This window comes from Musca domestica, unplaced genomic scaffold, assembly GCF_030504385.1.
Source record: "Musca domestica strain aabys unplaced genomic scaffold, Musca_domestica.polishedcontigs.V.1.1 115, whole genome shotgun sequence".
Lineage (NCBI taxonomy): Eukaryota > Metazoa > Arthropoda > Insecta > Diptera > Muscidae > Musca > Musca domestica.
Window position 1 is genome coordinate 1,664,920 of NW_026712145.1, and position 27,934 is coordinate 1,692,853.

The 27,934-nt window shown below is 32.4% G+C and overlaps 1 protein-coding gene across 5 annotated transcripts in view; it reads left to right on the forward strand.

The window, feature by feature from the left end:
• The window catches only part of LOC101888654 (calcium-binding protein E63-1), a 233,132-nt gene that overhangs the window by 109,230 nt on the left and 95,968 nt on the right, over positions 1-27,934 (forward strand). Inside the window, exon 1 of one of the 5 annotated variants that reach the window (XM_059132214.1) lies at positions 9,744-10,446. The exons of the other annotated variants lie outside the window; for them this stretch is intronic. Within the exon in view, the coding sequence (XP_058988197.1) occupies positions 10,413-10,446 (34 nt within the window). The 5' untranslated portion in view covers positions 9,744-10,412. Of the gene's footprint in view, positions 1-9,743; positions 10,447-27,934 lie in introns of those variants that run through there. 5 annotated transcript variants of the gene reach the window in all.

The window sequence follows — 27,934 nt, forward strand, 5'->3', positions numbered from 1 at the left end:
CCACAATCTGTCCATTGTGTTATCTGTCGACTTTATCTTATGACACAAATATCCATCAACTTGTAGTTCTCGTTCTCGATGTTAAATAAATAAACAAAAACGAAAAAGAGAATTGATTCGAGACATTTGAAATATCCAACATGAATCGGACGCAATCGAAGGCGAACGTAAATATTGGCAAATCTCTAAAAAAGATAATAAAATATAATGTTATTGCAGGATGTTTTCCGAATAGAAATACATATGAATGTATAAATTGAAACATAGGAAACTCAATGAAAATTTCAACTAAATTTTATATAGGTTTTTGAGGAATAGGATTAAGAAGACCAAAATCGATTTTCAATTTTTTCGTTTTAAACTAGAACTGATTAAAGTCGATTTCGAATTTTTTGACTCCTTGGTGGTCATTATTAAAAAAAAAAAACATCAAATTAAATACGTTATTCATTGAATATTTTTGGACTCATATTAAAGAGAAAAAAGACTACAAATATGATCTTAAAATCGAACAACGATTTTGAAAAGCCGACATTGTAATTTTTACAAAAAAGTCGGGATTTTCATAGGTTCCAAATGGTACTAAAAGTACAAAATGGAACAAAAAGCAAATTAAGTTAGAATTGTGGTATTTCGTACTTTTAGAGTAGGTTGAAAATGGTTCATCATTATTATTAGGTCAGAATTTAAATATTTTCTTACAATATTCCGTACTAATAATTTAATAATTTGTACTCTATGGTGAATTTGGGGCTTTTAGTTGTATCTGGCTTAAGGGTATGACGGGTACAAAATGATACCACATTGTTAGAACTGTGAAATTTTGTCCGAGAAGTCAGTCTGTGTAAATGAGGACCTCTATAGACAATAGTTCTCCATCAGGTTCTATTGGTCTTATACAGAAATCAGAAAACCTCGAGGACAATAGAAACCGTCTAGGTCTTCCATGAACAGGCGAAAACCTCAAGGCTCTCTGTAGGCTATAGAAAACCTACAGTTCTCATATGGACCAAAGAAGACCTCAAAGTCTTCTGTACACAGTAGCAACCCTCCAAATTTTCTTAAGGTCTGGATGTCTGCCCAAAGAAGAATTTTAAGTATTTTCCTAAATACCTGATTCAGGTCTTCAGGTGAGAAGACCTTCTAGAGGACTTCTATGAAAAGGTCTGCTTCAGGAATTTTATGAGAAGAGCTTCTTCAGGACTTCTATGAGAAGAGCTTCTTCAGAGATTTCATGAAGAGACCTTCTATGAAAAGGCCTTTTTTCAGGGCTTCTTTTTCAGGACTTCTACTAGAAGAACTCCTCTAGGATTTCTATGAGAAGACCTCCAAGGTCTTCTCCGTTACCTATGAGAAGACCTCCAAGGTCTTCTATGAGAAGACCTCCAAGGTCTTCTATGAGAAGAACTCCAAGGTCTTCTATAAGAACACCTCCAGGTCTTCTATGAGAAGACCTCCAAGGTCTTCTATGAGAAGACCTCCAAGGTCTTCTATGAGAAGACCTCCAAGGTCTTCTATGAGAAGAACTCCAAGGTCTTCTATAAGAACACCTCCAGGTCTTCTATGAGAAGACCTCCAGGACTTCTATGAGTAAACCTCCAGGTCTTCTATGAGAAGACTTCTAGGTCTTCTATGAAAAGACCTCCAGGTTTTCTATGAGAAGAACTCCAGGTCTTCTATGAGAAGAACTCCAGGTCTCCTATGAGAAGAACTTCAGGTCTTCTATGAGAAGACCTCCAGGTCTTCTATGAGAAGACCTCTAGGTCTTCTATGAGAAGACCTCTAGGTCTTCTATGAGAAGACCTCTAGGTCTTCTATGAGAAGACCTCTAGGTCTTCTATGAGAAGACCTCTAGGTCTTCTATGAGAAGACCTCTAGGTCTTCTATGAGAAGACCTCCAAGGTTTTCTATGAGAAGACCTCCCTGTCTTCTATAAGAAGACTTCTATGAGAAGACCTCCAGGTATTCTATGGGAAAACCTCCTGGATTAGTATCTAGTTTTTTTATATATTTACAGAAGTTATTTGAAATGGTAAAATACTTTTCTATTAAGTCAATAATAAATTAACTTCCGCAACGAAGTAGCAGACACTTGGCAGTAAATAAATAAATTACAAGAAAAAGAAGCTGTAAGTTAGGCCGGGCCGAACTTTGAATACCCTCCACCATTTAGAATGAATTTGGCAATTCTCGAAAACAATAAAATCCGTTAAAAATTCTGTTAAAATCTTAAAAATGCCGAATGTAGCTGTAATATTAGGGTCTCTACGATGACATGGACGACCTGCAAAAGTAACTTTTGTCATAAGCCATTAAAAAAATCGGTGAATAATGTCGCTAAAATCATCAAAATATCGAATATCGGGAGGTACCGTTATATGGGGGCTATACGAAGACGTGGACCTGCACAGACAATTTTCTGTCTTAGGCTGTAGCATCTATACGAAGACGTGGACCAGCACACACAATTTTCTGTCCTAGGCTGTAGTATCCATTACGAACTTCAACTACCAAATTTGAAAGAATTCCGGTGAATAATGTCGCTAAAATCATCAAAATACCGAATATTGGTTGGTATCGTTGTATGGGGGCTATACGAAGACGTGAGCCTGCACAGACAATTTTCTGTGTTAGGCTGTAGTATCCACTACGAACTTCAAGCACCAATTTTGAAACAATTTCGTTCGGAAGCTAGAGTGATTTCCACAGACGGGTAGTAAAAAATGGAGCAACTCTAAATCTTCTACAGGCAAGAGAGGTTTGGAAGTCTGTCCAAAGCAGAATTTTAAGTATTTTCCTTCCTTGAGGAGACCTTGAGAAGACCATCTTTTGGGCATCTATGAAAAGACCGCCTTCAAAACTTTTATAAAAAGAAGACCACCTTCAGGACTTTTATGAGAAGACCTCCTTCAGGAATTTTATGAGAAGACCTAATTCAGGAGTTTTATGAGGATTGTATGAGAAGACCTCCAAGGTCTTCCATGAAAAGACCTCCAGCTCTTCTATGAGAAGACCTTCAGCACTTCTATGAGAAGACCTTCAGCTCTTCTATGAAAACACCTCAAGCTCTTCTATGAGAAGATTTCCAGGTCTTCTATGAGAAGACTTCCAGGTCTTCTCCACGTCTTCTATGAGAAGACCTTCAGCTCTTCAATGAGAAGACCTCCAGGTCTTAATATTTAATAAAAAATAAATAAAAATAATAAAAAATAAATAAAAAAAAAATAATAAAAATCACAAACATTTCTAATCTGACCTACAAACAAAAATCCAAAACCAAACATAAATTACTACAAAATAAATATATTTACAAGGTTACAACAACAATAAAAGCAAAAGCTGTGAATGGAAACAACAAATTCATTGATGCCGTTGTAAAAAAAAAATAAAAAAAATAAACAAATAAATACTGAACAATTTTCCTTTAGCCCTTTGTTTACATCCAAGCAAAGCTATATCAACAAATCAACTATTTTTAAAAATCAAAAAAAAAGGAAAAAAATTTAAAAATAATCCAAAAAAAAAAAAAAACACTTCATAAAATGGTTTAAAACTGTTTAAACAACTTTTAAATATTCTCTAAATACAACATATACATATATTATTAAATACAATTATTTATACTCATTAAACGATAATTATACAACACAGCAAAGACAACAGTTTTGATATTTTTCACACGTTTTGGAAAAATTAAAAAAAAAAAATCTGAAAAAAAAACAAAAAAATTAAAAAAAAAACTGAAACGGAAAACACATTTGCACATCCGGGGCAGGCTGGGACTGACACATATCAGATTTTATGTGTTTGCCAAATGTTTCCATGCTTATACCCTACACCACAAGGTGGTGTACCTGTCTTTGTGCATTTGTTTGTAACAGGCAAAAGGAAACTAGATAGACCCATAGTTCCTTTTGATGATCTGCATAGAATCACATTTTGAGTCGATTTTTGCATGTCCGTCCGTCTGTCTGTCCGTCCGTCTGTCCATGTATTTTTGTAAACAAAGTACAGATCGCATTTATTGTCCTATCCAGATGAAATTTTGCACAAATCATTTGTTTGGCCCAAGGACGAACTGTATTGAAATTGGAGATAATCGGTCAAAATTTAGATATAGCTCTCATATATATCTTCGTCCGATTTGCTTTTTATCGCGCACCAAACATGTAATATCAGTCCGAATAGTATGGAATTTTGCACATATAACCAAATTAGACCTGAAAATAAGTATGCCCAATTTGATCGAAATCGGTTCAGATTTGGATATATCTCCCATATATAACTTCGTCCGATTTACCTTTGATTGTGCACCAAACGTCTAATATTTTTCCAAATGGGATGAAATTTAGAACTTACGACCGAATTGAGTCTAGAAGCTAGTATGCCAAATTTGATCGAAATCGGTTCAGATATAGCTATAGCTCCCATATATATTGTTCATCCGATTTGTTATTTTTGTCCTCCGCAGCCGTAATATGCACTCTGTAACAACAATATATGGGAAAATATATCAAATACAGCTCAGAAATACCTTTGCTAAATTTTATCGAGATCGGGTTCAGATTTGGATATAGCTCCCATATATAACTTCGTCCGATTTACATTTTATTGTGCACCAAACGTCTAATATTTGTCCAAATGGGATGGAATTCGGCACTTACGACCGAATTGAGTCTAGAAGGTAGTATGTGAAATTTGATGAAGATCGGGCTTCAGATATAGCTATAGCTCCCATATACACTGTTATTTTTGTTCTCCGCAGCCGTAATATGCACTCTGTAACAACAATATTTGGGAAAATATATCAAATACAGCTCAGAAATACATTTGCCAATTTTTTTCGAGATCGGTTCAGATTTGGATATATCTCCCATATATAACTTCGTCCGATTTACCTTTGATTGTGCACCAAACGTCTAATATTTGCCCAAATGGGATGGAATTTTGCACTTACGACCGAATTGAGTCTAGAAGCTAGTATGCCAAATTTGATCGAAATCAATTCAGATATAGCTATAGCTCCCATATATATTGTTCTTCCGATTTTTAATTTTTGTCCTCCGCAGCCGTAATATGCACTCTGTAACAACAATATTTGGGAAAATATATCAAATATAGCTCAGAAATACATTTGCTAAATTTCATCGAGATCGCTTCCGATTTCGATATATCTCCCATATATAACTTCGTCCGATTTACCTTTTATTGTGCACCAAACGTCTAATATTTGCCCAAATGGGATGGAATTTGGCACTTACGACCGAATTGAGTCTAGAAGCTGGTATGTGAAATTTGGTGAAGATTGGGGTTCAGATATAGCTATAACTCCCATATATACTGTCCGATCCGATTTGTTATTTTTGTCCTCCGCAGCCGTAATATGCACTTTGTAACAACAATATTTGGGAAAATATATCAAATACAGCTCAGAAATATTTTTGCCAAATTTTATCGAAATCGGTTCAGATTTGGATATATCTCCCATATATAACTTCTTCCGATTTACCTTCTATTGTACACCAAACGTCTAATATTTGTCCAAATTGGATGGAATTTGGCACTAACGACCGAATTGAGTCTAGAAGCTAGTATGTCAAATTTGGTGAAGATCGGGGTTCAGATATAGCTATAGCTCCCATATATATATAGTTCATCCGATTTGTTATTTTTGTCCTAAGCAGCCGTAATATGCACTCTGTGACAACGATATTTGGGGAAATATATCAAATACAGCTCAGAAATACATTTGCCAATTTTTTTCGATATCGGTTCAGACTTGGATATAGCTCCCATATATAACTTCGTCCGATTTACCTTTGATTGTGCACCAAACGTCTAATATTTGTCCAAATGGGATGGAATTTGGCTTTGATTGAATTCTCCCATAAAAACTTTTAATTGTTATGTGGAGCTCTACTAAATTCGCAAAGTGGTGTAGGGTATCACAAAGTCGGACCCGCCCGACTTTAGGACTTTCTTTACTGTTTTTTTTTTTTTTTTGCCAAATGTTCGCATGTTTTTTATTTATTTATTTTTTTTTTTAATTTTTTTTCTCGTTGAGATTTTCTGTTCTCATTGATTTGTTTGGAGCGCGTGCATGTTTGAGCGTACACAAACCACAAAACAATTGACCAGAAAAAAAATCGAAATATTGTTTTCCTCTTCTTCTAAATTTATGCCGACAAAATGAAAGACACAAGCGATTTGTCTAAAATTAAATAACATTTCAGTGTTCATGTGCACACTTGAAATGTTCTGGTTCTGGTACACATGTAGACATACAAATGTGTGTGGATCGATGTACAAACATATGTGTGTGGACACGCTTCATTTTTTATCAATATTTCCGGAAAATGAGGAATAAAAAAATTTGAAAAATCGAAAAACTAAATTTTCCTATCCTCTAATTTATTAAATTGTTAGAAATTTTAATTCGGCTTTAAGATAAGCTTCCACGAAGTCTAGATACCTACCCCAGAGATTCGACTCTCCGTAACGAGATATAAACGTTGGCATCTAGAATTAGCAAGGATATATCTATTATGAGTATTTTTCAACTTCAGATGATGATAAAGTTAGGTCAATCCCATGACCATCAGGTGCATACCGGGTTTCTCAGATCTCAATTTCAATTCTAACGAATTTTCTGGAAAATTCAAAAATATTTTCTACCAAATAAAATTTATTGGAAATAAATTTCACTTCAGTTTCCTAACTATTTCATGAAGAAACCTCCTTCAGGACTTCTATGAAAAGGCCATCTTTCACGACTTCTATGAGAAGGTCTTTTTCAGGACTTCTATTTGAATATTTATGGATTTCTATGGGAAGACCTTCAAGGTATTCTATAAGAAGACCTCCAAATGTAGAATCTATGCTAAAATTTGAACCTTATTGACAGACTTCCATCAAATTTACCTTTTTTTGGGTTATATATTTTCTAAATGATGAACAGTACAGGATGAGATAAAAAAAAACTGCACTAAAGTCAAACGCCATAATTTTTAAATGTTTATACCCTTCACCATAGTATGGAGGGTATATTAAGGTTGTCATTCCGTTAGTAACACCTCGAAATATACATTTTAGACCACACGAAGTATGTATATATCTTGATCAGCATAAAATTCTATGTCGATTTATCTATCCGCCTACCCGTCTGTGGAAAACACTCTAGCTTCCGAACGAAATGAAGTAAGTTGATAAAAATTTACTCAAATGTACATTATGTCTGAAGGACTTTTGGTATTGAAAATGGGCCATGTAGGTCCACGTCTTCGTATAGCCCCCATATAAGGGTACCTCCCGATATTCGGTATTTTGATGATTTTAACGACATTATTCACCGAAATTGGTTCAAATTTGGTATTTGAAGTTCGTAATGGACACTACAGCCTGAGACACAAAATTGTCTGTGCAGGTCCACGAAGCGTGATAATGTGATTTCTTTATATTTGGCTGGAAAACCACCAACTAAGTGGCTAGAGTGGCTAGAGCACTCCAGCATTTAAATGTGAATAAATCTTTTGTGTCTCGTACCATCCCGTGATACTGGTAGCGTAGCCCGACATATGTCACGGAAGTGGACGGAAGAAAACAGCAACATCAGCAGAAACGGTTCGAAAAGTAAAGAAGTGACTTGATCGAAGCCCGCGTCACAGTGGCCGAAAAATGGTTGTGAACTGAAGATATCGCAATATTCCATTTGGCAAATATTAAAAAATGGGCTCGGGGTAAAGCCATTAAAATTCCAAAAAGTGAGGAACACCGCAAAAGAAAGAAAATGTACTCAAAAGAGCTAAAGAGGTGCTTCGCTTGGTCGAAAGTGGTGAATTTTCGAATTTGGTTTTCTCCGATGAGAAAACATTCGTTGTCCAGCAGTTTATAAACAACAACAACAAAATGATCGTGTTTACTTGCCAAAGAGGTCAGCTAAAAATGTGCACCTTCGGTTGGCCACCAGAACTCAAGCGCCGGTCATGGTGATGGTGTGGGCCGCCATAACAGCCGATGATCGCTCTACGCTCGTATTAAGCACCGTGGCATCAGAATATATGCCGAATATTATCGCGAAAACATTCTGGAGGGTGTACTAACGTCTTGGGCACGCAAACATTTTGGCCGCAGAACTTGGACATTCCAGTAGGACTCCAACACCACCACCAGAACTCAATCGCCGGTAATGGTGATGGTGTGGGCCGCCATAACAGACGATGGTCGTTATGGCTCTCCGCTCGTATTAATCGACCGTGGCATCAGAATAAATGCCGAATATTATTGCGAAAATATTCTGGAGGGTGTATTAAAGCCATGGGCAGGCAAACACTTTGGCCGCAGACCTTAGATATTCCAAACAGGACTCTGCACCATCGCTCTCAGCACGCGCCACCCAAGAATGGTTACAAAATGAGGTTCCTCGCTTCATTTCCAGTGCACAATGGCACCAAAATCTCCGGATACCAAACCGTTGGACTATTGTGTCTGGAGTATTTTGGAAAGCAAGGTTGGCACTAAAAAAATACCAAAATGTCGATCACCTCAAACAAGCGCTTCGCCGGGAATGGGCCAAAATACCGCAGAGCAATATTCGGGCGGCGTGTGACGGTTTCATTGGCCGTTTGAAGGCCATATTTCGTGCCAAAGCTGACCAATTCGAACAAATCTAAATTTATTCTAAAATTTGATGCTATTTCCGACATTTTTTGCTTTCTTTCAATAGAATTTAAAATAAATTATGGCGTTTGACTTTGTTGCAGTTTTTTTTATCTTCCTTGTATATCGGTCCACACCTTCTGGTACCTCCCCCACAAAGGGTCAAAATTTTGAATATCCATGAAACTCATAAAACGCAAAACTGACATCCGATTCCATTCAGACTTGGCACATCTTAATATTTCCATCAACACAAGATTTTTTATAGGGATGGTCGAGATAGGACCATTCCTTTTGGTACCTCCCCCACAAAGGGTCAAAGTTTTGAATAACCAAAACGATTATAAAATCCGAAATAAGCAGCCGGTTCTCTTCACACTTCACACATCCTATTATTTCTCCTAACACAAGACATGCTGTGATGATGGGCTATATCGGTTCACTCCTTCTGATACCTACCCCACAAAATTTCAAGATTTTCAAAGAAAATAATTTACTGCACAGAAAGAGAAATTATAATCCGATTTTATTCCAAATTTTGCAAATCCTAATATTTGCACCAGTGCTATGTCAGGTGCGAAAATGGGCAATATTGGTCCACTCCATCAAGTACCTCCCCCACAAAGGGTCAACGAAATATGCATTATATGTCGTCAAATTGGTGTTCCTAATTTTTATTATTTTTATTTTGTTTTTAAAATCCCTTTCTGTTGCCTTTGCTGTTGTTAGTTTGATTTAAAACCAAAAAAAAAAAAAAAATAAATAAATAAATAAATAAAAATAAGTGATTTTCATGTGCTAAATATTGTTCTTTGTTACCCTCCACATATATATAAACACATACCTACACATTTTTCCGGCCTTAATCGCTGACTGACGGCTGGGACTCTTTCTCTTCATTTTGATGTGTCCCGTGGTGTTCTTTGCCTCCCCAAACATTTGTTTCGGTGTCTGCCATTCATTTTGTCTTTAATTTTGTGGATAAACAAAACGGCAAAACAAAAACAAAACTAATAGCAAAAAACAAACAAACAAAATCAACTGAAGGAAAAAATTAAACAAAGAAAAATTAAAATAAAATAAAACAAAACAGAAGCTAAATAACAACAAATCAAAAAAAAAGAAGAAAAAAAGAAGAAAAAAACGTAAAAGAAATTCGCAACACAAACACTGCAAAAATGAGTAGCAGGAGAGTTTTTAAAATCAACGGTGGACTCTCAAGAATAATCAACTGTTATTGAGTTAACTCTGTGTTTAACAAGCAACAACAAGAAATTAATGCAACAATAATAAAAATAACAACAACAACTAACTACAAAATCTGTTGTGAATCTAAAACAACAACTTAAATGTAAACTCAAACTCTAACTAAACTTCCAAAAGAGCCTTGCCTCGCGCGCCTTTTTTTCTCTCTACCGCTCTACTCCTCTCTGTCTCTCCCGTTCACCATTAATACATTTGGCTCCCTTGAATACTCACGATTTGTCTCCCTACGGTTTTTGTGTGTGTGGCAGAGCGTCGCCTCTATGTGAATCAAAAACCTAAAGAATTACAACTACAATTTCCCCTTTCCCACAACCTTTGCCACGGTTCTCTTCTTTACCAAAACACACCGTTTTTGTGGAAGAGAAGCGCCTTCCCTTGCCCTGGTAATCTCACTAACTGATATTGTCCAGACAAGAACAACAACAAGAGCAGCAGCAGTAAAACCTCAAAAAACAAAAGCAACCAAAATCACAAAACAACACCCACCAGTCATGGATCATAAATCAATTGCCAGTCAAGTGAGGGGTAAGATTACCGACAATGATATGAATACTCAGGCGTACAGTGAGGCGTGGCTATAGGGAATACAATTGAAAAAAAAAACAAGAATTCAAACTGAATTTGGAAGAAATTATTAAAAAAAAATATGAAAAAAATTATAAAATATTAGAAAAATTAAATTTTTTTCTAAAAATCTGAAAAAATCAGATGTACATTATAGCCGTGTTTCACTGTATCTCCACTCAATTATTATACGTGTTCTTTTAATTTGCAAAAGTATAATGCACATTAATGATATGTGACAGAAAAGTGTTTTAGAGAAAAATGTTTTTTTTTTTAATTTTATCATTTTTGGTCTGTTTTCATTTTTTTCTTTGGTTTTGGTTTTGTTTTGTTTTGGCTATTCTGCCAAGAGGTTATTTTGAGTTAAGTGTTTCAAACAGACCTAAACAAACAAAACATATGGCGTGTCACTCTCTTAAATGTCATACATGGCGTATTATTTATTTGGCAGAGTGATTGATCATACGACCTAGTGGGCGATTCAGAATTATTCAAGGACCAAAAGAAACGTGGATTTTTTAAAGAATATTTTTTCAAGGAACAAAAGAAACGTGGATTTTTTAAAGAATATTTTTTCATGGACCAAAAAAACGTGGATTCTTTAAAGAATATTTTTTCAAGGACCAAAAGAAACGTGGATTTTTTAAAGGATATTTTTTCAAGGACCAAAAGAAACGTGGATTTTTTAAAGAATATTTTTTCAAGGACCAAAAGAAACGTGGATTTTTTAAAGAATATTTTTTCATGGACCAAAAAAACGTGGATTCTTTAAAGAATATTTTTTCAAGGACCAAAAGAAACGTGGATTTTTTAAAGAATATTTTTTCAAGGACCAAAAGAAACGTGGATTTTTTAAAGAATATTTTTTCAAGGACCAAAAGAAACGTGGATTTTTTAAAGAATATTTCTTCAAGGACCCAAAAAACGTAGATTTTTTTAAAGAATAATTTTTCAAGGACCGAAAAAACTTAGATTTTTTTAAAGAATATTTTTTCAAGGAGCAAAAGAAACGTGGACTTTTAAAAAATATTTTTTCAAGGACCAAAAGAAACGTGGATTTTTTAAAGAATATTTCTTCAAGGACCCAAAAAACGTAGATTTTTTTAAAGAATAATTTTTCAAGGACCGAAAAAACTTAGATTTTTTTAAAGAATATTTTTTCAAGGAGCAAAAGAAACGTGGACTTTTAAAAAATATTTTTTCAAGGACCCAAAAAACGTAGATTTTTTTAAAGAATATTTTTTCATGGACCAAAAAAACGTGGATTCTTTAAAGAATATTTTTTCAAGGACCAAAAGAAACGTGGATTTTTTAAAGAATATTTTTTCAAGGACCAAAAGAAACGTGGATTTTTTAAAGAATATTTTTTCAAGGATCAAAAATAAACGCCAATTTTTTAAAGAATATTTTTTCAAGGATCAAAAATAAACGTAAATTTTTTAAAGAATATTTTTTCAAGGACCAAAAGAAACGTGGATTTTTTAAAGAATATTTTTTCAAGGATAATAATAAACGTGGATTTTTTAAAGAATATTTTTTCAAGGATAATAATAAACGTGGATTTTTTAAAGAATATTTTTTCAAGGATAATAATAAACGTGGATTTTTTAAAGAATATTTTTTCAAGGATAATAATAAACGTGGATTTTTTAAAGAATATTTTTTTAAGGACCAAAGAACAAATAACCATGGATTTTTTAAAGAATATTTTTTCAAGGATAATAATAAACGTGGATTTTTTAAAGAATATTTTTTTAAGGACCAAAGAACAAATAACCATGGATTTTTTAAAGAATATTTTTTCAAGGATAATAATAAACGTGGATTTTTTAAAGAATATTTTTTTAAGGACCAAAGAACAAATAACCATGGATTTTTTAAAGAGTATTTTTTCAAGGATAATAATAAACGTGGATTTTTTAAAGAATATTTTTTTAAGGACCAAAGAACAAATAACCATGGATTTTTTAAAGAATATTTTTTCAAGGACCAAAAGAAACGTGGATTTTTTAAAGAATATTTTTTTAAAGGACCAAAAGAAACGTGGATTTTTTACAGAATATTTTTTCAAGGACCGAAAGAAACGTGGATTTTTTAAAGAATATTTTTTCAAGGATAATAATAAACGTGGATTTTTAAAGAATATTTTTTCAAGGATAATAATAAACGTGGATTTTTAAAGAATATTTTTTCAAGGATAATAATAAACGTGGATTTTTTAAAGAATATTTTTTCAAGGATAATAATTAACGTGGATTTTTTAAAGAATATTTTTTCAAGGATAATAGTAAACGTGGATTTTATAAAGAATATTTTTTCAAGTATCCAAATAAACGTGGATTTTTAAAGAATATTTTTTCAAGGATAATAATAAACGTAGATTTTTTAAAGAATATTTTTTCAAGGATAATAATTAACGTGGATTTTTTAAAGAATATTTTTTCAAGGATAATAGTAAACGTGGATTTTATAAAGAATATTTTTTCAAGTATCCAAATAAACGTGGATTTTTAAAGAATATTTTTTCAAGGATAATAATAAACGTAGATTTTTTAAAGAATATTTTTTCAAGGATAATAATTAACGTGGATTTTTTAAAGAATATTTTTTCAAGGATAATAGTAAACGTGGATTTTATAAAGAATATTTTTTCAAGTATCCAAATAAACGTGGATTTTTAAAGAATATTTTTTCAAGGATAATAATAAACGTAGATTTTTTAAAGAATATTTTTTCAAGGATAATAATTAACGTGGATTTTTTAAAGAATATTTTTTCAAGGATAATAGTAAACGTGGATTTTATAAAGAATATTTTTTCAAGTATCCAAATAAACGTGGATTTTTAAAGAATATTTTTTCAAGGATAATAATAAACGTAGATTTTTTAAAGAATATTTTTTCAAGGATAATAATTAACGTGGATTTTTTAAAGAATATTTTTTCAAGGATAATAGTAAACGTGGATTTTATAAAGAATATTTTTTCAAGTATCCAAATAAACGTGGATTTTTAAAGAATATTTTTTCAAGGATAATAATAAACGTAGATTTTTTAAAGAATATTTTTTCAAGGATAATAATTAACGTGGATTTTTTAAAGAATATTTTTTCAAGGATAATAGTAAACGTGGATTTTATAAAGAATATTTTTTCAAGTATCCAAATAAACGTGGATTTTTAAAGAATATTTTTTCAAGGATAATAATAAACGTAGATTTTTTAAAGAATATTTTTTCAAGGATAATAATTAACGTGGATTTTTTAAAGAATATTTTTTCAAGGATAATAGTAAACGTGGATTTTATAAAGAATATTTTTTCAAGTATCCAAATAAACGTGGATTTTTAAAGAATATTTTTTCAAGGATAATAATAAACGTAGATTTTTTAAAGAATATTTTTTCAAGGATAATAATTAACGTGGATTTTTTAAAGAATATTTTTTCAAGGATAATAGTAAACGTGGATTTTATAAAGAATATTTTTTCAAGTATCCAAATAAACGTGGATTTTTAAAGAATATTTTTTCAAGGATAATAATAAACGTAGATTTTTTAAAGAATATTTTTTCAAGGATAATAATTAACGTGGATTTTTTAAAGAATATTTTTTCAAGGATAATAGTAAACGTGGATTTTATAAAGAATATTTTTTCAAGTATCCAAATAAACGTGGATTTTTTAAAGAATATTTTTTCAAGGATAATAATAAACGTGGATTTTTTAAAGAATATTTTTTCAAGGATAATAATAAACGTGGATTTTTTAAAAAATATTTTTTCAAGTATCCAAATAAACGTGGATTTTTTTTAAGAATATTTTTTCAAATATCCAAATAAACGTGGTTTTTTTAAAAAATATTTTTTCAAGTATCCAAATAAACGTGGATTTTTTTTAAGAATATTTTTTCAAGTATCCAAATAAACGTGGTTTTTTTAAAAAATATTTTTTCAAGTATCCAAATAAACGTGGTTTTTTTAAAAAATATTTTTTCAAGTATCCAAATAAACGTGGATTTTTTTTTATATTTTTTTGAGATTCGACATGGATTTTTAGGGAACATATTTTCAATATTTTTTTGGGGATCAACATGGATTCTTAAATAATATTTTTTCATGGATCCATAGCAACGTCGTCAATTTTATATAGTACTGGTATCAATGTGGATTTTTCAGGGAATATCTTTTCAAGGTCCAATTCAAGGGGATTGTTTTAAATATATTTTTTTCCGAAGAATGAATTTTTTAAGAATTTATTTTCGAGGAAGTTAAAAGTTGCTTGTTTTCCACAAAACCGTATTTGTTTCTTTTTATCCTAAGTATTTCAAAAATATATTTTCAACCGATCAAAAATCCTAAATTGTTTAAATTGTTTTGCCAAAAATCAAGGACATTTTAAAAAGGATTTCCCTAAGATCTGGAATATTAAAGGTATATATTTTCATATTTACGGACAAAATTATCAAAATAGAGCTAAAAAAAAAACTCTAAAAAAATTACATAGCACATATATCCTTGATCAGCATGAGATTCTATGTAGATTTAGCCATATCCATTCGTCCGTCAGTATTTTCTGAAACTTGGTATTTGGGCACCGTCCTCACTGGCAGATAATTGATTAAAGAGGTCCACGTTTTCCTATAGTCCCAAATTTAACGGAATTTTCAAAATAACTTTTTTATATTCTGAAAGTTTCTTCTAAATTGTGGAGAGTATTAAAGTTTCCCCCCGTCGAACTTAGGTGCCTTTTTCCCTATTTTTTTTTTTTTATTTTTTTTTTTTTCATCAAGGATCTATAAACTTGGATTTTTTTTAATTACTTTTCGCAAGGGTAAATCTTTGTGTGTTTATAAAGAATATTTTTTCCCAGAATCAAATATTAATTGTTTAAGCGCCTAAAAGTGTGCTATAAAAATCTAAATAGACCACTGTGCAAATAGGCCACTTTAAATATGATTCCTATATGTTGTGTAAACTAGCCTTTTTGGAATTTCAGAATTGATTTTCATTTATTCGAAAGAAATACGACTCCTCCCCATTTTTTGTTTCCAATTTTAAAATCTGATATAATAGGTAATTGCGCCTTAAAGTTTATCTAAACAATCAACAATTTAGCCGTACACAAGTTGGCCTGTCCTTGGCAATCCTGCTGTGCTCTCGAAGAGTAATTAAAAGTTCTTCCGAGAAGTTTTACAGTTCACAAGGAAGTGCAAAGGAAGCCGGAACACAGTAACTTAAATTGAAATTTAAGTTTTATTCTCCTTCATTGGCTGTTAAAGCTTAGGATTAGCTCCCTGTTAACTTGTTACTGGAAGGGGGGTAAAAGACGAAAACATCGCTATGTCCTTTTAGAGTTTTACTTTAGGGGTATATTTGAATGGCGACCAAATATTATTTTTTTAAATAAATTTTTACGTACTTGACCTTTATTTAAGGCTGTAGAGGGTGAGATAAAAAAACTGCAACAAAGTCAAAGGCCATCATTTTTACATTTTTTTTTATTTTATTTTTTAATTTTTATTGAATGAAGGCAAAAAATGTCAGAGATAGCATCAAATTTTAGAATAAATTTAGATTTGTTCGAATTGGTCACCTTTGGTACGAATTATGGCCTTCAAACGGCCAATGAAACCTTCACACCCTGCCAGAATGTTGCTCGGCGGTATTTTGGTCCATTTCCAGCGAAGCGCTTGCTTGAGGTGATCGACACTTTGGTATGTTTTAGTGCCAACCTTGCTTTCCAAAATACTCCAGACACAATAGTCCAACGGATTGGTATCCGGAGTTTGTGGTGGAAATGAGGCATTGGAAATGAGGCATTTGTGCATTGGAAATGAGGCGAGAAACCTCATTTTGTAACCATTCTTGGGCGGCGCGTGCTGAGTGCGATTGCGGTGTTGAGTCCTGTTGGAATGTCCAAGGTCTACGGCCAAAATGTTTGCGAGCCCTAGGCTTTTATACACCCTCCATAATATTTTCGCGATAATATTCGGCATTTATTCTGATGCCAATGTCGCTTAATACAAGCGGAGAGCGAACATCGGCTGTTATGGCGGCCCACACCATCAGCATGGCCGGCGCTTGAGTTCTGGTGACCAACAGAAGGTACACATTTTCAGCTGACCTCTTTGGCAATGAAACACGATCATTTTGTTGTTGTTGCTTACAAACTGCTGGACAATGAATGTTTTCTCATCGGAGACGGAGAAAACCAAATTCAGCAGTTCACCACTTTCGGCCAAGCCGAAGCAACGCTTTAGCTCTTTTGAGTCTATTTTCTGTAGCCGTTGCGGTGTAGGTTCTTCAAGTTTCGAATTTGAATATGGTAATGGCTTATGACTAACAATACCTATGTAGGTTCACGTCGTATAGACCCCAATATAACGGCTATATTCGGTATTTTTAAAATTTTAACAAAATTTTTTAAGGATTTTTTTTTTTTTGAAAATTTCCAAATTCGTTCCAAATGGTGGAGGGTAATCACAGTTCGGCCCGGCAGAACTTCTTGCTTTTTAATTTGTTGGAATTTCAATGGCTAATTTTTCAATATTTGCCGAATGGAATATTTGCCGAATATGTTTAGCCCACGAGCCATTTTTTGGCCACTGCGACGCGGGTTTCGTTCAAGTCGCTTCTTTAGTTTTCGAACCATTTCTGCTAATGTTGCTGTTTTCTTCCGTCCACTTCCTTGACATATGTCGGGCTAAGCTACCAGTATCACGTAATCGGTTACGAATGATGGTACGAGACACAAAAGATTTATTCACATTTAAATTTTGGAGTGCTCTAACGATAGCCTCTTTGTTGGTGGTTTTCGAGCCAAATATAAAGAAATCACACTATCACGCTTGAATTCCGAACCACGAATAACTGTTTTTCTGGAAAATTCTCCGCAAAATGCTTTTGTACACTTGTAAAGAATATAATAAGCTGTCACCGGAATAATTTTAACAGCTGTCGGACGGGTGGCTTAGAAATGACAGCAATCTAAAGTTGGTTGCAGTTTTTTTTCATCTCACCCTGTATAAATACCTAACAGCCATTTGAAAAAACAAGTAAAAATTAAGTTCGGCCGGGTCGAACTTTTAATACGCTCCACCTTAGGGTCAAGGAAACATTAGAACCCATTATGAACCACAAATACCAATTTTTAGACAAATCCGCGAAGAAATGTGGCAAAAATCATCAAAATACCGAATATCGGGAAATACCGGTATATGGGAGCTATACAAAGACGTGGACCTGCATAGACAATTTTCTGTCTTAGGCTGTAGTATCCATTACGAACTTCAAATACCAAATTTGAAACCATTCCGGTGAATAATGTCGCTAAAATCAAAAAAGAAGCGAATATCCGGAGGTACCGTTATATGGGGACTATACGAAGACGTGGACCTGCATAGACAATTTTCTGTCATAGGCTGTAGTATCCATTACGAACTTCAAATACCAAATTTGAAAGAATTCCGCTGAATAATGTCGCTAAAATCATCAAAATACCGAATATCGGGAGGTACCATTATATGGGGGTTATACGAAGACGTGGACCAGCACATACAGTTTTCTGTCTTAGGGTGTAGTATCCATTTCAAACTTCAAATACCAAATTTGAAAGAATTCCGGTGAATAATGTCGCTAAAATCATCAAAATATCGAATATCGGGAGGTACCTTTCTATGGGGGCTATACGAAGGTGTGAACCTGCATAGACAATTTTCTGTCTTAGGCTGTAGCAACCATTTTAAACTTTAAATATCAAATTTGAAAGAATTCAGGTGAATAATGTCGCTAAAATCAACAAAGAGCCGAATATCCGGAGGTACCGTTATATGGAGGCTATACGAAGACGTGGACCTGCATAGACAATTTTCTGTCATAGGCTGTAGTATCTATTACGAACTTTAAATGCCAAATTTGAAACCATTCCGGTGAATAATGTCGCTAAAATCATCAAAATATCGAATATCGGAAGGTACCTTTCTATGGGGGCTATACGAAGACGTGGACTTGCACAGACAATTTTCTGTCTTAGGCTGTAGCAACCATTTTAAACTTTAAATACCAAATTTGAAAGAATTCCGGTGAATAATGTCGCTAAAATCATCAAAATATCGAATATCGGGAGGTACCGTTATATGGAGGCCAAAACGCTGACCTACATGGCCCATTTTCAATACCAAAAGTCCTGCAGACATAATATACATTTGAGTAAAATTTTATCAGTCTACTTCAATTCGTTCGGAAGCTAGATTGATTTCCACAGATGGACGGACATCGCTAAATCGACATATGCTGATCAAGAATATATATCCTTTGTGGGGTCTAAAATTTATATTTCGAGGTGTTAAAAACGGAATGACAAACATAATATACCCTCCATACTATGGTGGAGGGTATAAAAACAATTAAAAGCATCGATTCAGTCATCATTTTTTTCAAATGCTGTTGGAGTATTTTTCGGGATTTTTTTGGGAAACTTTTTCAAGGACATGGAGATTTTTAAGAATATTTTTTTCAGGGATTGCCAAAGCATTAATCATTCAAAAATGTGAAATCGGAAACAATAAGGATATTACTAACAATCCTGTGGTTTCCTCCGAACAAATGCATTCCCTCCCCCCCTCCTTTCACCTCTTGCCATTTTCTTCCTGTCCTTTGTACAAATTATGTAAATCCATTGAAGCCTGAACAACCTGTGAACACGTGCACAAATGTGTGACTTCACAATCGGAATCAAGGGAAACCATCGCCTCTATCAACCCAACGCTAACTCTGCCTCTATAATAACCGGAACTAAAGATTTAAATTTATTCGATAAATGGCATAATGTCAGTGGCAACCACAAGACAACCTCACAATCACATTGCAAATAACTGTGCGGAGCATTGAAAGGACACGCTTCATGCTTGCCTTGCAACCAGCTGTTTTTCCATGGCAAATGGAGAAAAGAAAAACGAATGGAGAACCCGAGTGTTGCATAAAAGGTCTTAGTTTCCTTTGCTTGACATGCATTTGGAGAAAAACAAGAACGGAAGTAATTCATTGAGAGTATGAGACTCACCGAGCCCTTTGTTGTTCTCGTGTTTTATTATTTTTTTCTCAACCATGGAAGGACCATGGAAAACAATCACAGGCACGCACACACTCACACATCCACAGAAGGCAGTGAGGGAAGAAAGGTTATACAATGGGGCTAACTAGGAATGCAAAAAAAAACATAGCCTGACATGATAAACCGTTTTGTGGTGGCTCCTTGTAAAATCTGGAAAATAGAATTGAGGAGGGGAAAAGAGGGGAGGGGTTTGGGAAATTGTGAGAAAGTTCAGATTGTGTTTCTCTGTGGCCTTTGATCATACGGCAGTCATTTGCATCAGCCAAGAATATTCTATATCTTTTCTCTTATTTCATGGCTTGGTAGAAATTATAGCCGTCAGTAATTCTCCACTGAGATTTCTGCCTGTGACAGGTGAAGCTATTGGAAGAATTTCTCAGAAGAACCAAAGGATATATCAAAATTTGTCCTTTCACATATTTAGTTATTAAAGAATCGTGGATTTTTTGGAGGTATACAGGTTGAGATGGAAAAACTGCAACCAACTACAGACTGCTGTCATTTCTAAGCCACTCGTCCGGCAGCTGTTAAAATTATTCCAGTGAAAGCTCAATATATTCTTTACAAACGTACAAAAGCATTTTCGGGAGAATTTTCCACAAAAAAAATATTCGTGGTTCGGAATTCAAGCGTGATACTGTGATTTCTTTAGATTTGGCTGGAAAACCACCAACAACCAAGTGGCTATCGTTAGAGCACTTCAGCATTTAAATGTGAATAAATCTTTTGTGTCTCGTACCATCGCTCGTTACCGATTACGTGATACTGGTAGGGTAGCCCGACGTCAAGGAAGTGGACGGAAGAAAACAGCAACATCAGAAGAAATGGTTCGAAAGGCAAAGAAGCGACTTGATCGAAACACAGACCGCGTCACAGTGGCCGAAAAATGGCTCGTGAGCTTAACATATCGCAATATTCCATTTGGCAAATATTGAAAAATGAGCTCGGGGTTAAGCCATTGAAATTCCAACAAGTGCAAGAACTTACACCGCAAACAGAAAGAAAATAGACTCAAAAGAGCTAAAGAGTTGCTTAGCTTGGCCGAAAGTGGTGAAGTGCCGAATTTGGTTCTCTCCGTCTTCGATGAGAAAACATTCGTTGTCCAGCAGTTTGTAAACAACAACAACAAAATTATCGTGTTTACTCGCCAAAGAGGTCAGCCGAAAATGTGCACCTTCGGTTGGCCACCAGAACTCAAGCGCCGGCCATGGTGATGGTGTGGGCCGCCATAACAGACGATGGTGGCTCTCCGCTCGTATTAATCGTTGCAAATCGTGGTATCAGAATAAATGCCGAATATTGTCGCGAAAATATTCTGGAGGGCGCATTAATGCCTTGGGCACGTAAACATTTTGGCCGCAGACCTTGGATATTCCAACAGGACTCAGCACCATCGCACTCAGCACGCGCCGCCCAAGAGTGGTTACAAAATGAGGTTCCTCGCTTCATTTTTAGAGCACAAGGGCCATCAAAATCTCCGGATACCCATCCGTTGGGCTATTGTGTCTGGAGTATTTTGGAAAGCAAGGTTGACACTAAAAAATACCAAAGTTTCAATCACCTCAAGCAAGCGCCTCGACGGGAATGGGCCAAAATACCGCAGAGCAACATTGGGGCAGCGTGTGGCGGTTTCATTGGCCGTTTGAAGGCCATAATTTGTGCCAAAGCTGACCAATTCGAACAAATCTAAAATTATTCTTAAATTTGATGATATTTACGACATTTTTTGCTTTAATTCAATAAAATTTTTTAAAAAAATGTAGAAATTATGGCGTTGGACTTTGTTGCAGTTTTTTTTTTATTTTACCCTGTAGTAGTAGATTTTTTTAGGGATATTTTTTTCTTGAGCCAATTGCTTAAATCTCATGGATATTTTCAAAAAAAAAAAATTATTTTTAACTAAATTTTCAAAATTTATTTTCAAAGAAATTTTTAAAAATTTTATTTCTATTTCCAGGGGAAAAGTCGATATGTTTTCCCCCAGATTATAAGAGCTAATGATTGAATATAAATTTCTAATTTTCTTTCAACTCAAACAAACAAGACATTAAAACACAGCCAATGAAGAAGGAAAAAACTTTAATTTCAATTTAAGTTACTGTGTTCCGGTTTGCTACGCACTTCGTTGTGAACTGTTAAACTTTTAGGAAAAACTTTTAATTACTCTTTCAGAGCACAGCAAGGATTGCCATGGAGAGGACAACTTTTCTTGTATACAACTACATTTTGTAGACACACTTTTAGGTGCAATTATCTGTTACATAAGATTTTTACATTTGGAAAATGGGGTGGAATCGTATTTTTCAATTCTAAAATTTCAAAAAGGCTAGCTTACACAGCGGCTTATAATCATATTTAAGCTGATCCATTCATATTTCATTTTTAGCATGTTTATAGCACACTTTTAGGCGCTTTAAACAATTGATTATTGATTCTGGGAAAAAATATTCTTTTAAAATCCACAAGGATTTATTCTTGCAAAAATATTCTTTAAAAAATCCACTTCTATTGATCCTTAATGAAAAACATTTTGAAACAACGGAAAGAGACACCTAAGTTCGGACGGGCCGAGCCTGAATTTTTAAGGAATATTTTTTCAAGGACCAAATAAACGTTGATTTTTAAAAAATATTTTTTTCAAGGACGACATTAAAGTCGATTTTTAAAGAATAATAAACGTGGATCAAAGGATCAATTAATGTGGATTTTTTAAATAATATATTTTTAAGGACCAAAGGATCAATGAACGTGGATCAAAGGATCAATAATCGTGGATTTTTTAAAGAATATTTTTTTAAAAGACCAAAGGCTCTATAAACCTGGATTTTTTTAAGAATATTTTTTCAAGACAGTGGACTTTTTATTTTTTACTTTTTTTCAAGGGCCAAAATACCAATAAACGTGGATTTTTTATTTATTTATTTTTTTTTTTTTCAAGGACCGATAAACGTGGATTTCTAAATTTTTTTTCAAGTACCAATGAACGTGGATTTTTTAAAAATTATTTTTTCGATGACCAATGAACGTTATTTTTTAAAAATTATTTTTTCAAGGACCAATGAACGTGGATCTTTTAAAAATTATTTTATCAAAGACCTATGAAGGCGGATTTTTCAAAGATTATTTTTTCAAGGACCAATAAACGTGATTTTTCAAAGATTATTTTTTCAAGGACCAAAGGGCAAATAAACGTGGATTTTTTAAAGAATATGTTTTCAAGGACCAAAGGGCAAATAAAATTGGATTTTTTAAAAAAAATTTTTCCAGGGCCAAAGGGCAAATAAAATTGGATTTTTTAAAGAATATTTTTTCTAGGACCAACAAACGTGGATTTTTTAAAGAATATTTTTTCTAGGACCAACAAACGTGGATTTTTTAAAGAATATTTTTTCTAGGACCAACAAACGTGGATTTTTTAAAGAATATTTTTTCTAGGACCAAAGGGCAAATAAAATTGGATTTTTTAAAGAATATTTTTTCTAGGACCAACAAACGTGGATTTTTTAAAGAATATTTTTTCTAGGACCAACAAACGTGGATTTTTTAAAGAATATTTTTTCTAGGACCAACAAACGTGGATTTTTTAAAGAATATTTTTTCTAGGACCAACAAACGTGGATTTTTAAAGAATATTTTTTCTAGGACCAACAAACGTGGATTTTTTAAAGAATATTTTTTCTAGGACCAACAAACGTGGATTTTTTAAAGAATATTTTTTCTAGGACCAACAAACGTGGATTTTTTAAAGAATATTTTTTCTAGGACCAACAAACGTGGATTTTTTAAAGAATATTTTTTCTAGGACCAACAAACGTGGATTTTTTAAAGAATATTTTTTCTAGGACCAACAAACGTGGATTTTTTAAAGAATATTTTTTCTAGGACCAACAAACGTGGATTTTTTAAAGAATATTTTTTCTAGGACCAACAAACGTGGATTTTTTAAAGAATATTTTTTCTAGGACCAACAAACGTGGATTTTTTAAAGAATATTTTTTCTAGGACCAACAAACGTGGATTTTTTAAAGAATATTTTTTCTAGGACCAACAAACGTGGATTTTTTAAAGAATATTTTTTCTAGGACCAACAAACGTGGATTTTTTAAAGAATATTTTTTCTAGGACCAACAAACGTGGATTTTTTAAAGAATATTTTTTCTAGGACCAACAAACGTGGATTTTTAAAAATTATATTTTCAAGGACCAATAAACGTGGATTTTTTAAAAATTATATTTTCAAGGACCAATAAACGTGGATTTTTTAAAAATTATATTTTCAAGGACCAATAAACGTGGATTTTTTAAAAATTATATTTTCAAGGACCAATAAACGTGGATTTTTTAAAAATTATATTTTCAAGGACCAATAAACGTGGATTTTTTAAAAATTATATTTTCAAGGACCAATAAACGTGGATTTTTTAAAAATTATATTTTCAAGGACCAATAAACGTGGATTTTTTAAAAATTATATTTTCAAGGACCAATAAACGTGGATTTTTTAAAAATTATATTTTTTCTAGGACCAACAAACGTGGATTTTTTAAAAAAAATATTTTTTCTAGGACCAACAAACGTGGATTTTTTAAAGAATATTTTTTCTAGGATCAACAAACGTGCATTTTTTAAAGAATATTTTTTCTAGGACCAACAAACGTGGATTTTTTAAAGAATATTTTTTCTAGGACCAACAAACGTGCATTTTTTAAAGAATATTTTTTCTAGGACCAACAAACGTGCATTTTTTAAAGAATATTTTTTCTAGGACCAACAAAGAATTTAAAGAATATTTTTTCTAGGATCAACAAACGTGCATTTTTTAAAGAATATTTTTTCTAGGACCAACAAAGAATTTAAAGAATATTTTTTCAAGGATCAACAAACGTGCATTTTTTAAAGAATATTTTTTCTAGGACCAACAAACGTGGATTTTTTAAAGAATATTTTTTCTAGGATCAACAAACGTGCATTTTTTAAAGAATATTTTTTCTAGGACCAACAAACGTGGATTTTTTAAAGAATATTTTTTCTAGGATCAACAAACGTGCATTTTTTAAAGAATATTTTTTCTAGGACCAACAAACGTGGATTTTTTAAGAATATTTTTTCTAGGACCAACAAACGTGCATTTTTTAAAGAATATTTTTTCTAGGACCAACAAAGAATTTAAAGAATATTTTTTCTATGACCAACAAACGTGGATTTTTTAAAGAATATTTTTTCTAGGATCAACAAACGTGCATTTTTTAAAGAATATTTTTTCTAGGACCAACAAACGTGGATTTTTTAAAAAATATTTTTTCTAGGATCAACAAACGTGCATTTTTTAAAGAATATTTTTTCTAGGACCAACAAACGTGGATTTTTTAAAGAATATTTTTTCTAGGATCAACAAACGTGCATTTTTTAAAGAATATTTTTTCTAGGACCAACAAACGTGGATTTTTTAAAGAATATTTTTTCTAGGACCAACAAAGAATTTAAAGAATATTTTTTCTATGACCACAAACGTGGATTTTTTAAAGAATATTTTTTCAAGGACCAAAAAATCAATAAACGTGTTTTTTTAATTATTTTTCAAGGACTAATAGACGTGAATTTTTAAAAATTATATTTTCAAGGACCAATAAACGAGGATTTTTTAAAAATTATTTTTTTAAGGACCAATAAACGTGGATTTTTTAAAAATTATATTTTCAAGGACCAATAAACGTGGATTTTTTAAAAATTATATTTTTTCTAGGACCAACAAACGTGGATTTTTTAAAAAAATATTTTTTCTAGGACCAACAAACGTGGATTTTTTAAAGAATATTTTTTCTAGGATCAACAAACGTGCATTTTTTAAAGAATATTTTTTCTAGGACCAACAGACGTGGATTTTTTAAAGAATATTTTTTCTAGGGCCAACAAACGTGCATTTTTTAAAGAATATTTTTTCTAGGACCAACAAACGTGGATTTTTTAAAGAATATTTTTTCAAGGACCAAAAAATCAATAAACGTGTTTTTTTTAATTATTTTCTCAAGGACTAATAGACGTGAATTTTTAAAAATTATTTTTTCAAGGACCAATAAACGAGGATTTTTTAAAAATTATTTTTTCAAGGACCAATAAACGAGGATTTTTAAAATTTTTTTTTTTCAAGGACCAAAAGACTAATAGAAGTCGATTTTTTAAAAATTATTTTTTCAAGGACCCAAAGGCCAATACGCATGGATTTTTTATTTCTTCAAGAACCCAAAGACCAATCATCGTTGATTTCCAATTATCCTATCGAATTCCTCTCAAAGTATTTTTTTACATAATTACCTTTTCTACACATTAGCAATATATTACTTTTCAAACAATTCTTCTACCCTACCCCTCAAAAAATTATATTCCATAAGGTCCTTAATGCCATTAAATGTGTCAACAACTTCATTATCATCATCAGCGCCATCTCTGCCAGCAACAGTAGCGACAGGATGAAATAGTTTCAATATTTATATTATAAATCAACAGTAACAATGGAAACTTTTGTCATTAATGTCCGACACAACTTTTATGTAACGAGGTGACAAACACACACACACGCACACACTCACCGACACTTATATTCATGCTCCCGACAAAGGATAACAATCAGAAAACTACGGGTTGGCAACATTGTCGGGGATATCATAAATCGATGTTTGTCGTCTGGTTCGAAAGTAAAGTAATTTCGAACAAAAATGTTTTAAAACAAATAATACATAATCATGTTGGCATGTTTTTGTATGAAGGAAAAAGGAAGTTTGTCATACAGGCAGGCAGGAAGGGAGACAGGATATTAGAAATTGATTGGTGGTAGCGGAATGGTTTACAGGACATATGGGATATTCCATGCACGTATTAAAAAAAAAAACTCTTTAAAAAATCCACGTTTATTTGGTCCTTGGAAAAAATATATTTTAAAAAACCACGTTTATTTGGCCCTTGAAAAAAATATATTTTAAAAATCCACGTTATTTGGTCCTTGAAAAAATATCTTTTAAAAAACCACGTTTATTGGCCTTTAGGTCCTTGAAAAAAATATATTTTTTTAAAAAACCACGTTTATTGGCCTTTAGGTCCTTGAAAAAAAATATTTTTTAAAAAAACCACGTTTATTGGCCTTTAGGTCCTTGAAAAAAAATATTTGTTTAAAAAACCACGTTTATTGGCCGTGAGGTCCTTGAAAAAAAATTTTTTAAAAAACCCACGTTTATTGGGCCTTGAAAAAATATTCTTGAAAAAATTCCCAAGTAATTTGAAAAATATTTTTAAAAAAAATCCACGTTTATTGGGCCCTTGAAAAAATATTCTTAAAAAAATCCACGTTTATTGGTCCTTGAAAAAATATTGTCTTAAAAAAATCCACGTTATTGGTCCTTGAAAAAAAAATATTTCTTTAAAAAATCCCGTTTCAATTTGGGTCCTTGAAAAAAGAATTCTTAAAAAATTAATCCAGTAAGTTTAATTGGTCCTTGAAAAAAATATTTCTTTAAAAAAAAAACCACGTTTATTGGTCCTTGAAAAAATATTTCTTTAAAAAAAAATCCAAGTTTATTGGGGCCTTGAAAAATAGTGTCTTTAAAAAAAATCCAACGTTTATTGGTCCTTGAAAAAATATTTCTTTAAAAAATCCAAGTTTATTGGTCCTTGAAAACATATTTTCTTTAAAAAAAAATCCACGTTTATTGGTCCTTGAAAAAAGAAGTTCTTATAAAAAATCCAACGTTTATTGGTCCTTGAAAAAATATTTCTTAAAAAATTCCACGTTATTGTCCTTGCAAAAATATTTCTTAAAAAAAAATCCACGTTTATTGGTCCTTGAAAAAATATTCTTTAAAAAATCCACGTTTATTGGTCCTTGAAAAAATATTTCTTTAAAAAAATCCACGTTTATGGGTCCTTGAAAAAATATTTCTTTAAAAAATCCACGTTATTGGCCTTTGAAAAAATATTTCTTAAAAAATCCACGTTATTGGTCCTTAAAAATATATTCTTTAAAAAATCCACGTTTATTGGTCCTTGAAAAAATATTTCTTTAAAAAATCCACGTTTATTGGTCCTTGAAAAAATATTTCTTTAAAAAATCCACGTTTATTGGTCCTTGAAAAAATATTTCTTTAAAAAATCCACGTTTATTGGTCCTTGAAAAAAATTTCTTAAAAAATCCACGTTTATTGGTCCTTGAAAAAATATTTCTTTAAAAAATCCCGTTTATTGGTCCTTGAAAAAATATTTCTTAAAAAATCCACGTTATTGGTCCTTGAAAAAATATTTCTTTTAAAAATCCAAGTTTATGGTCCTTGAAAAAATATTTCTTTAAAAAA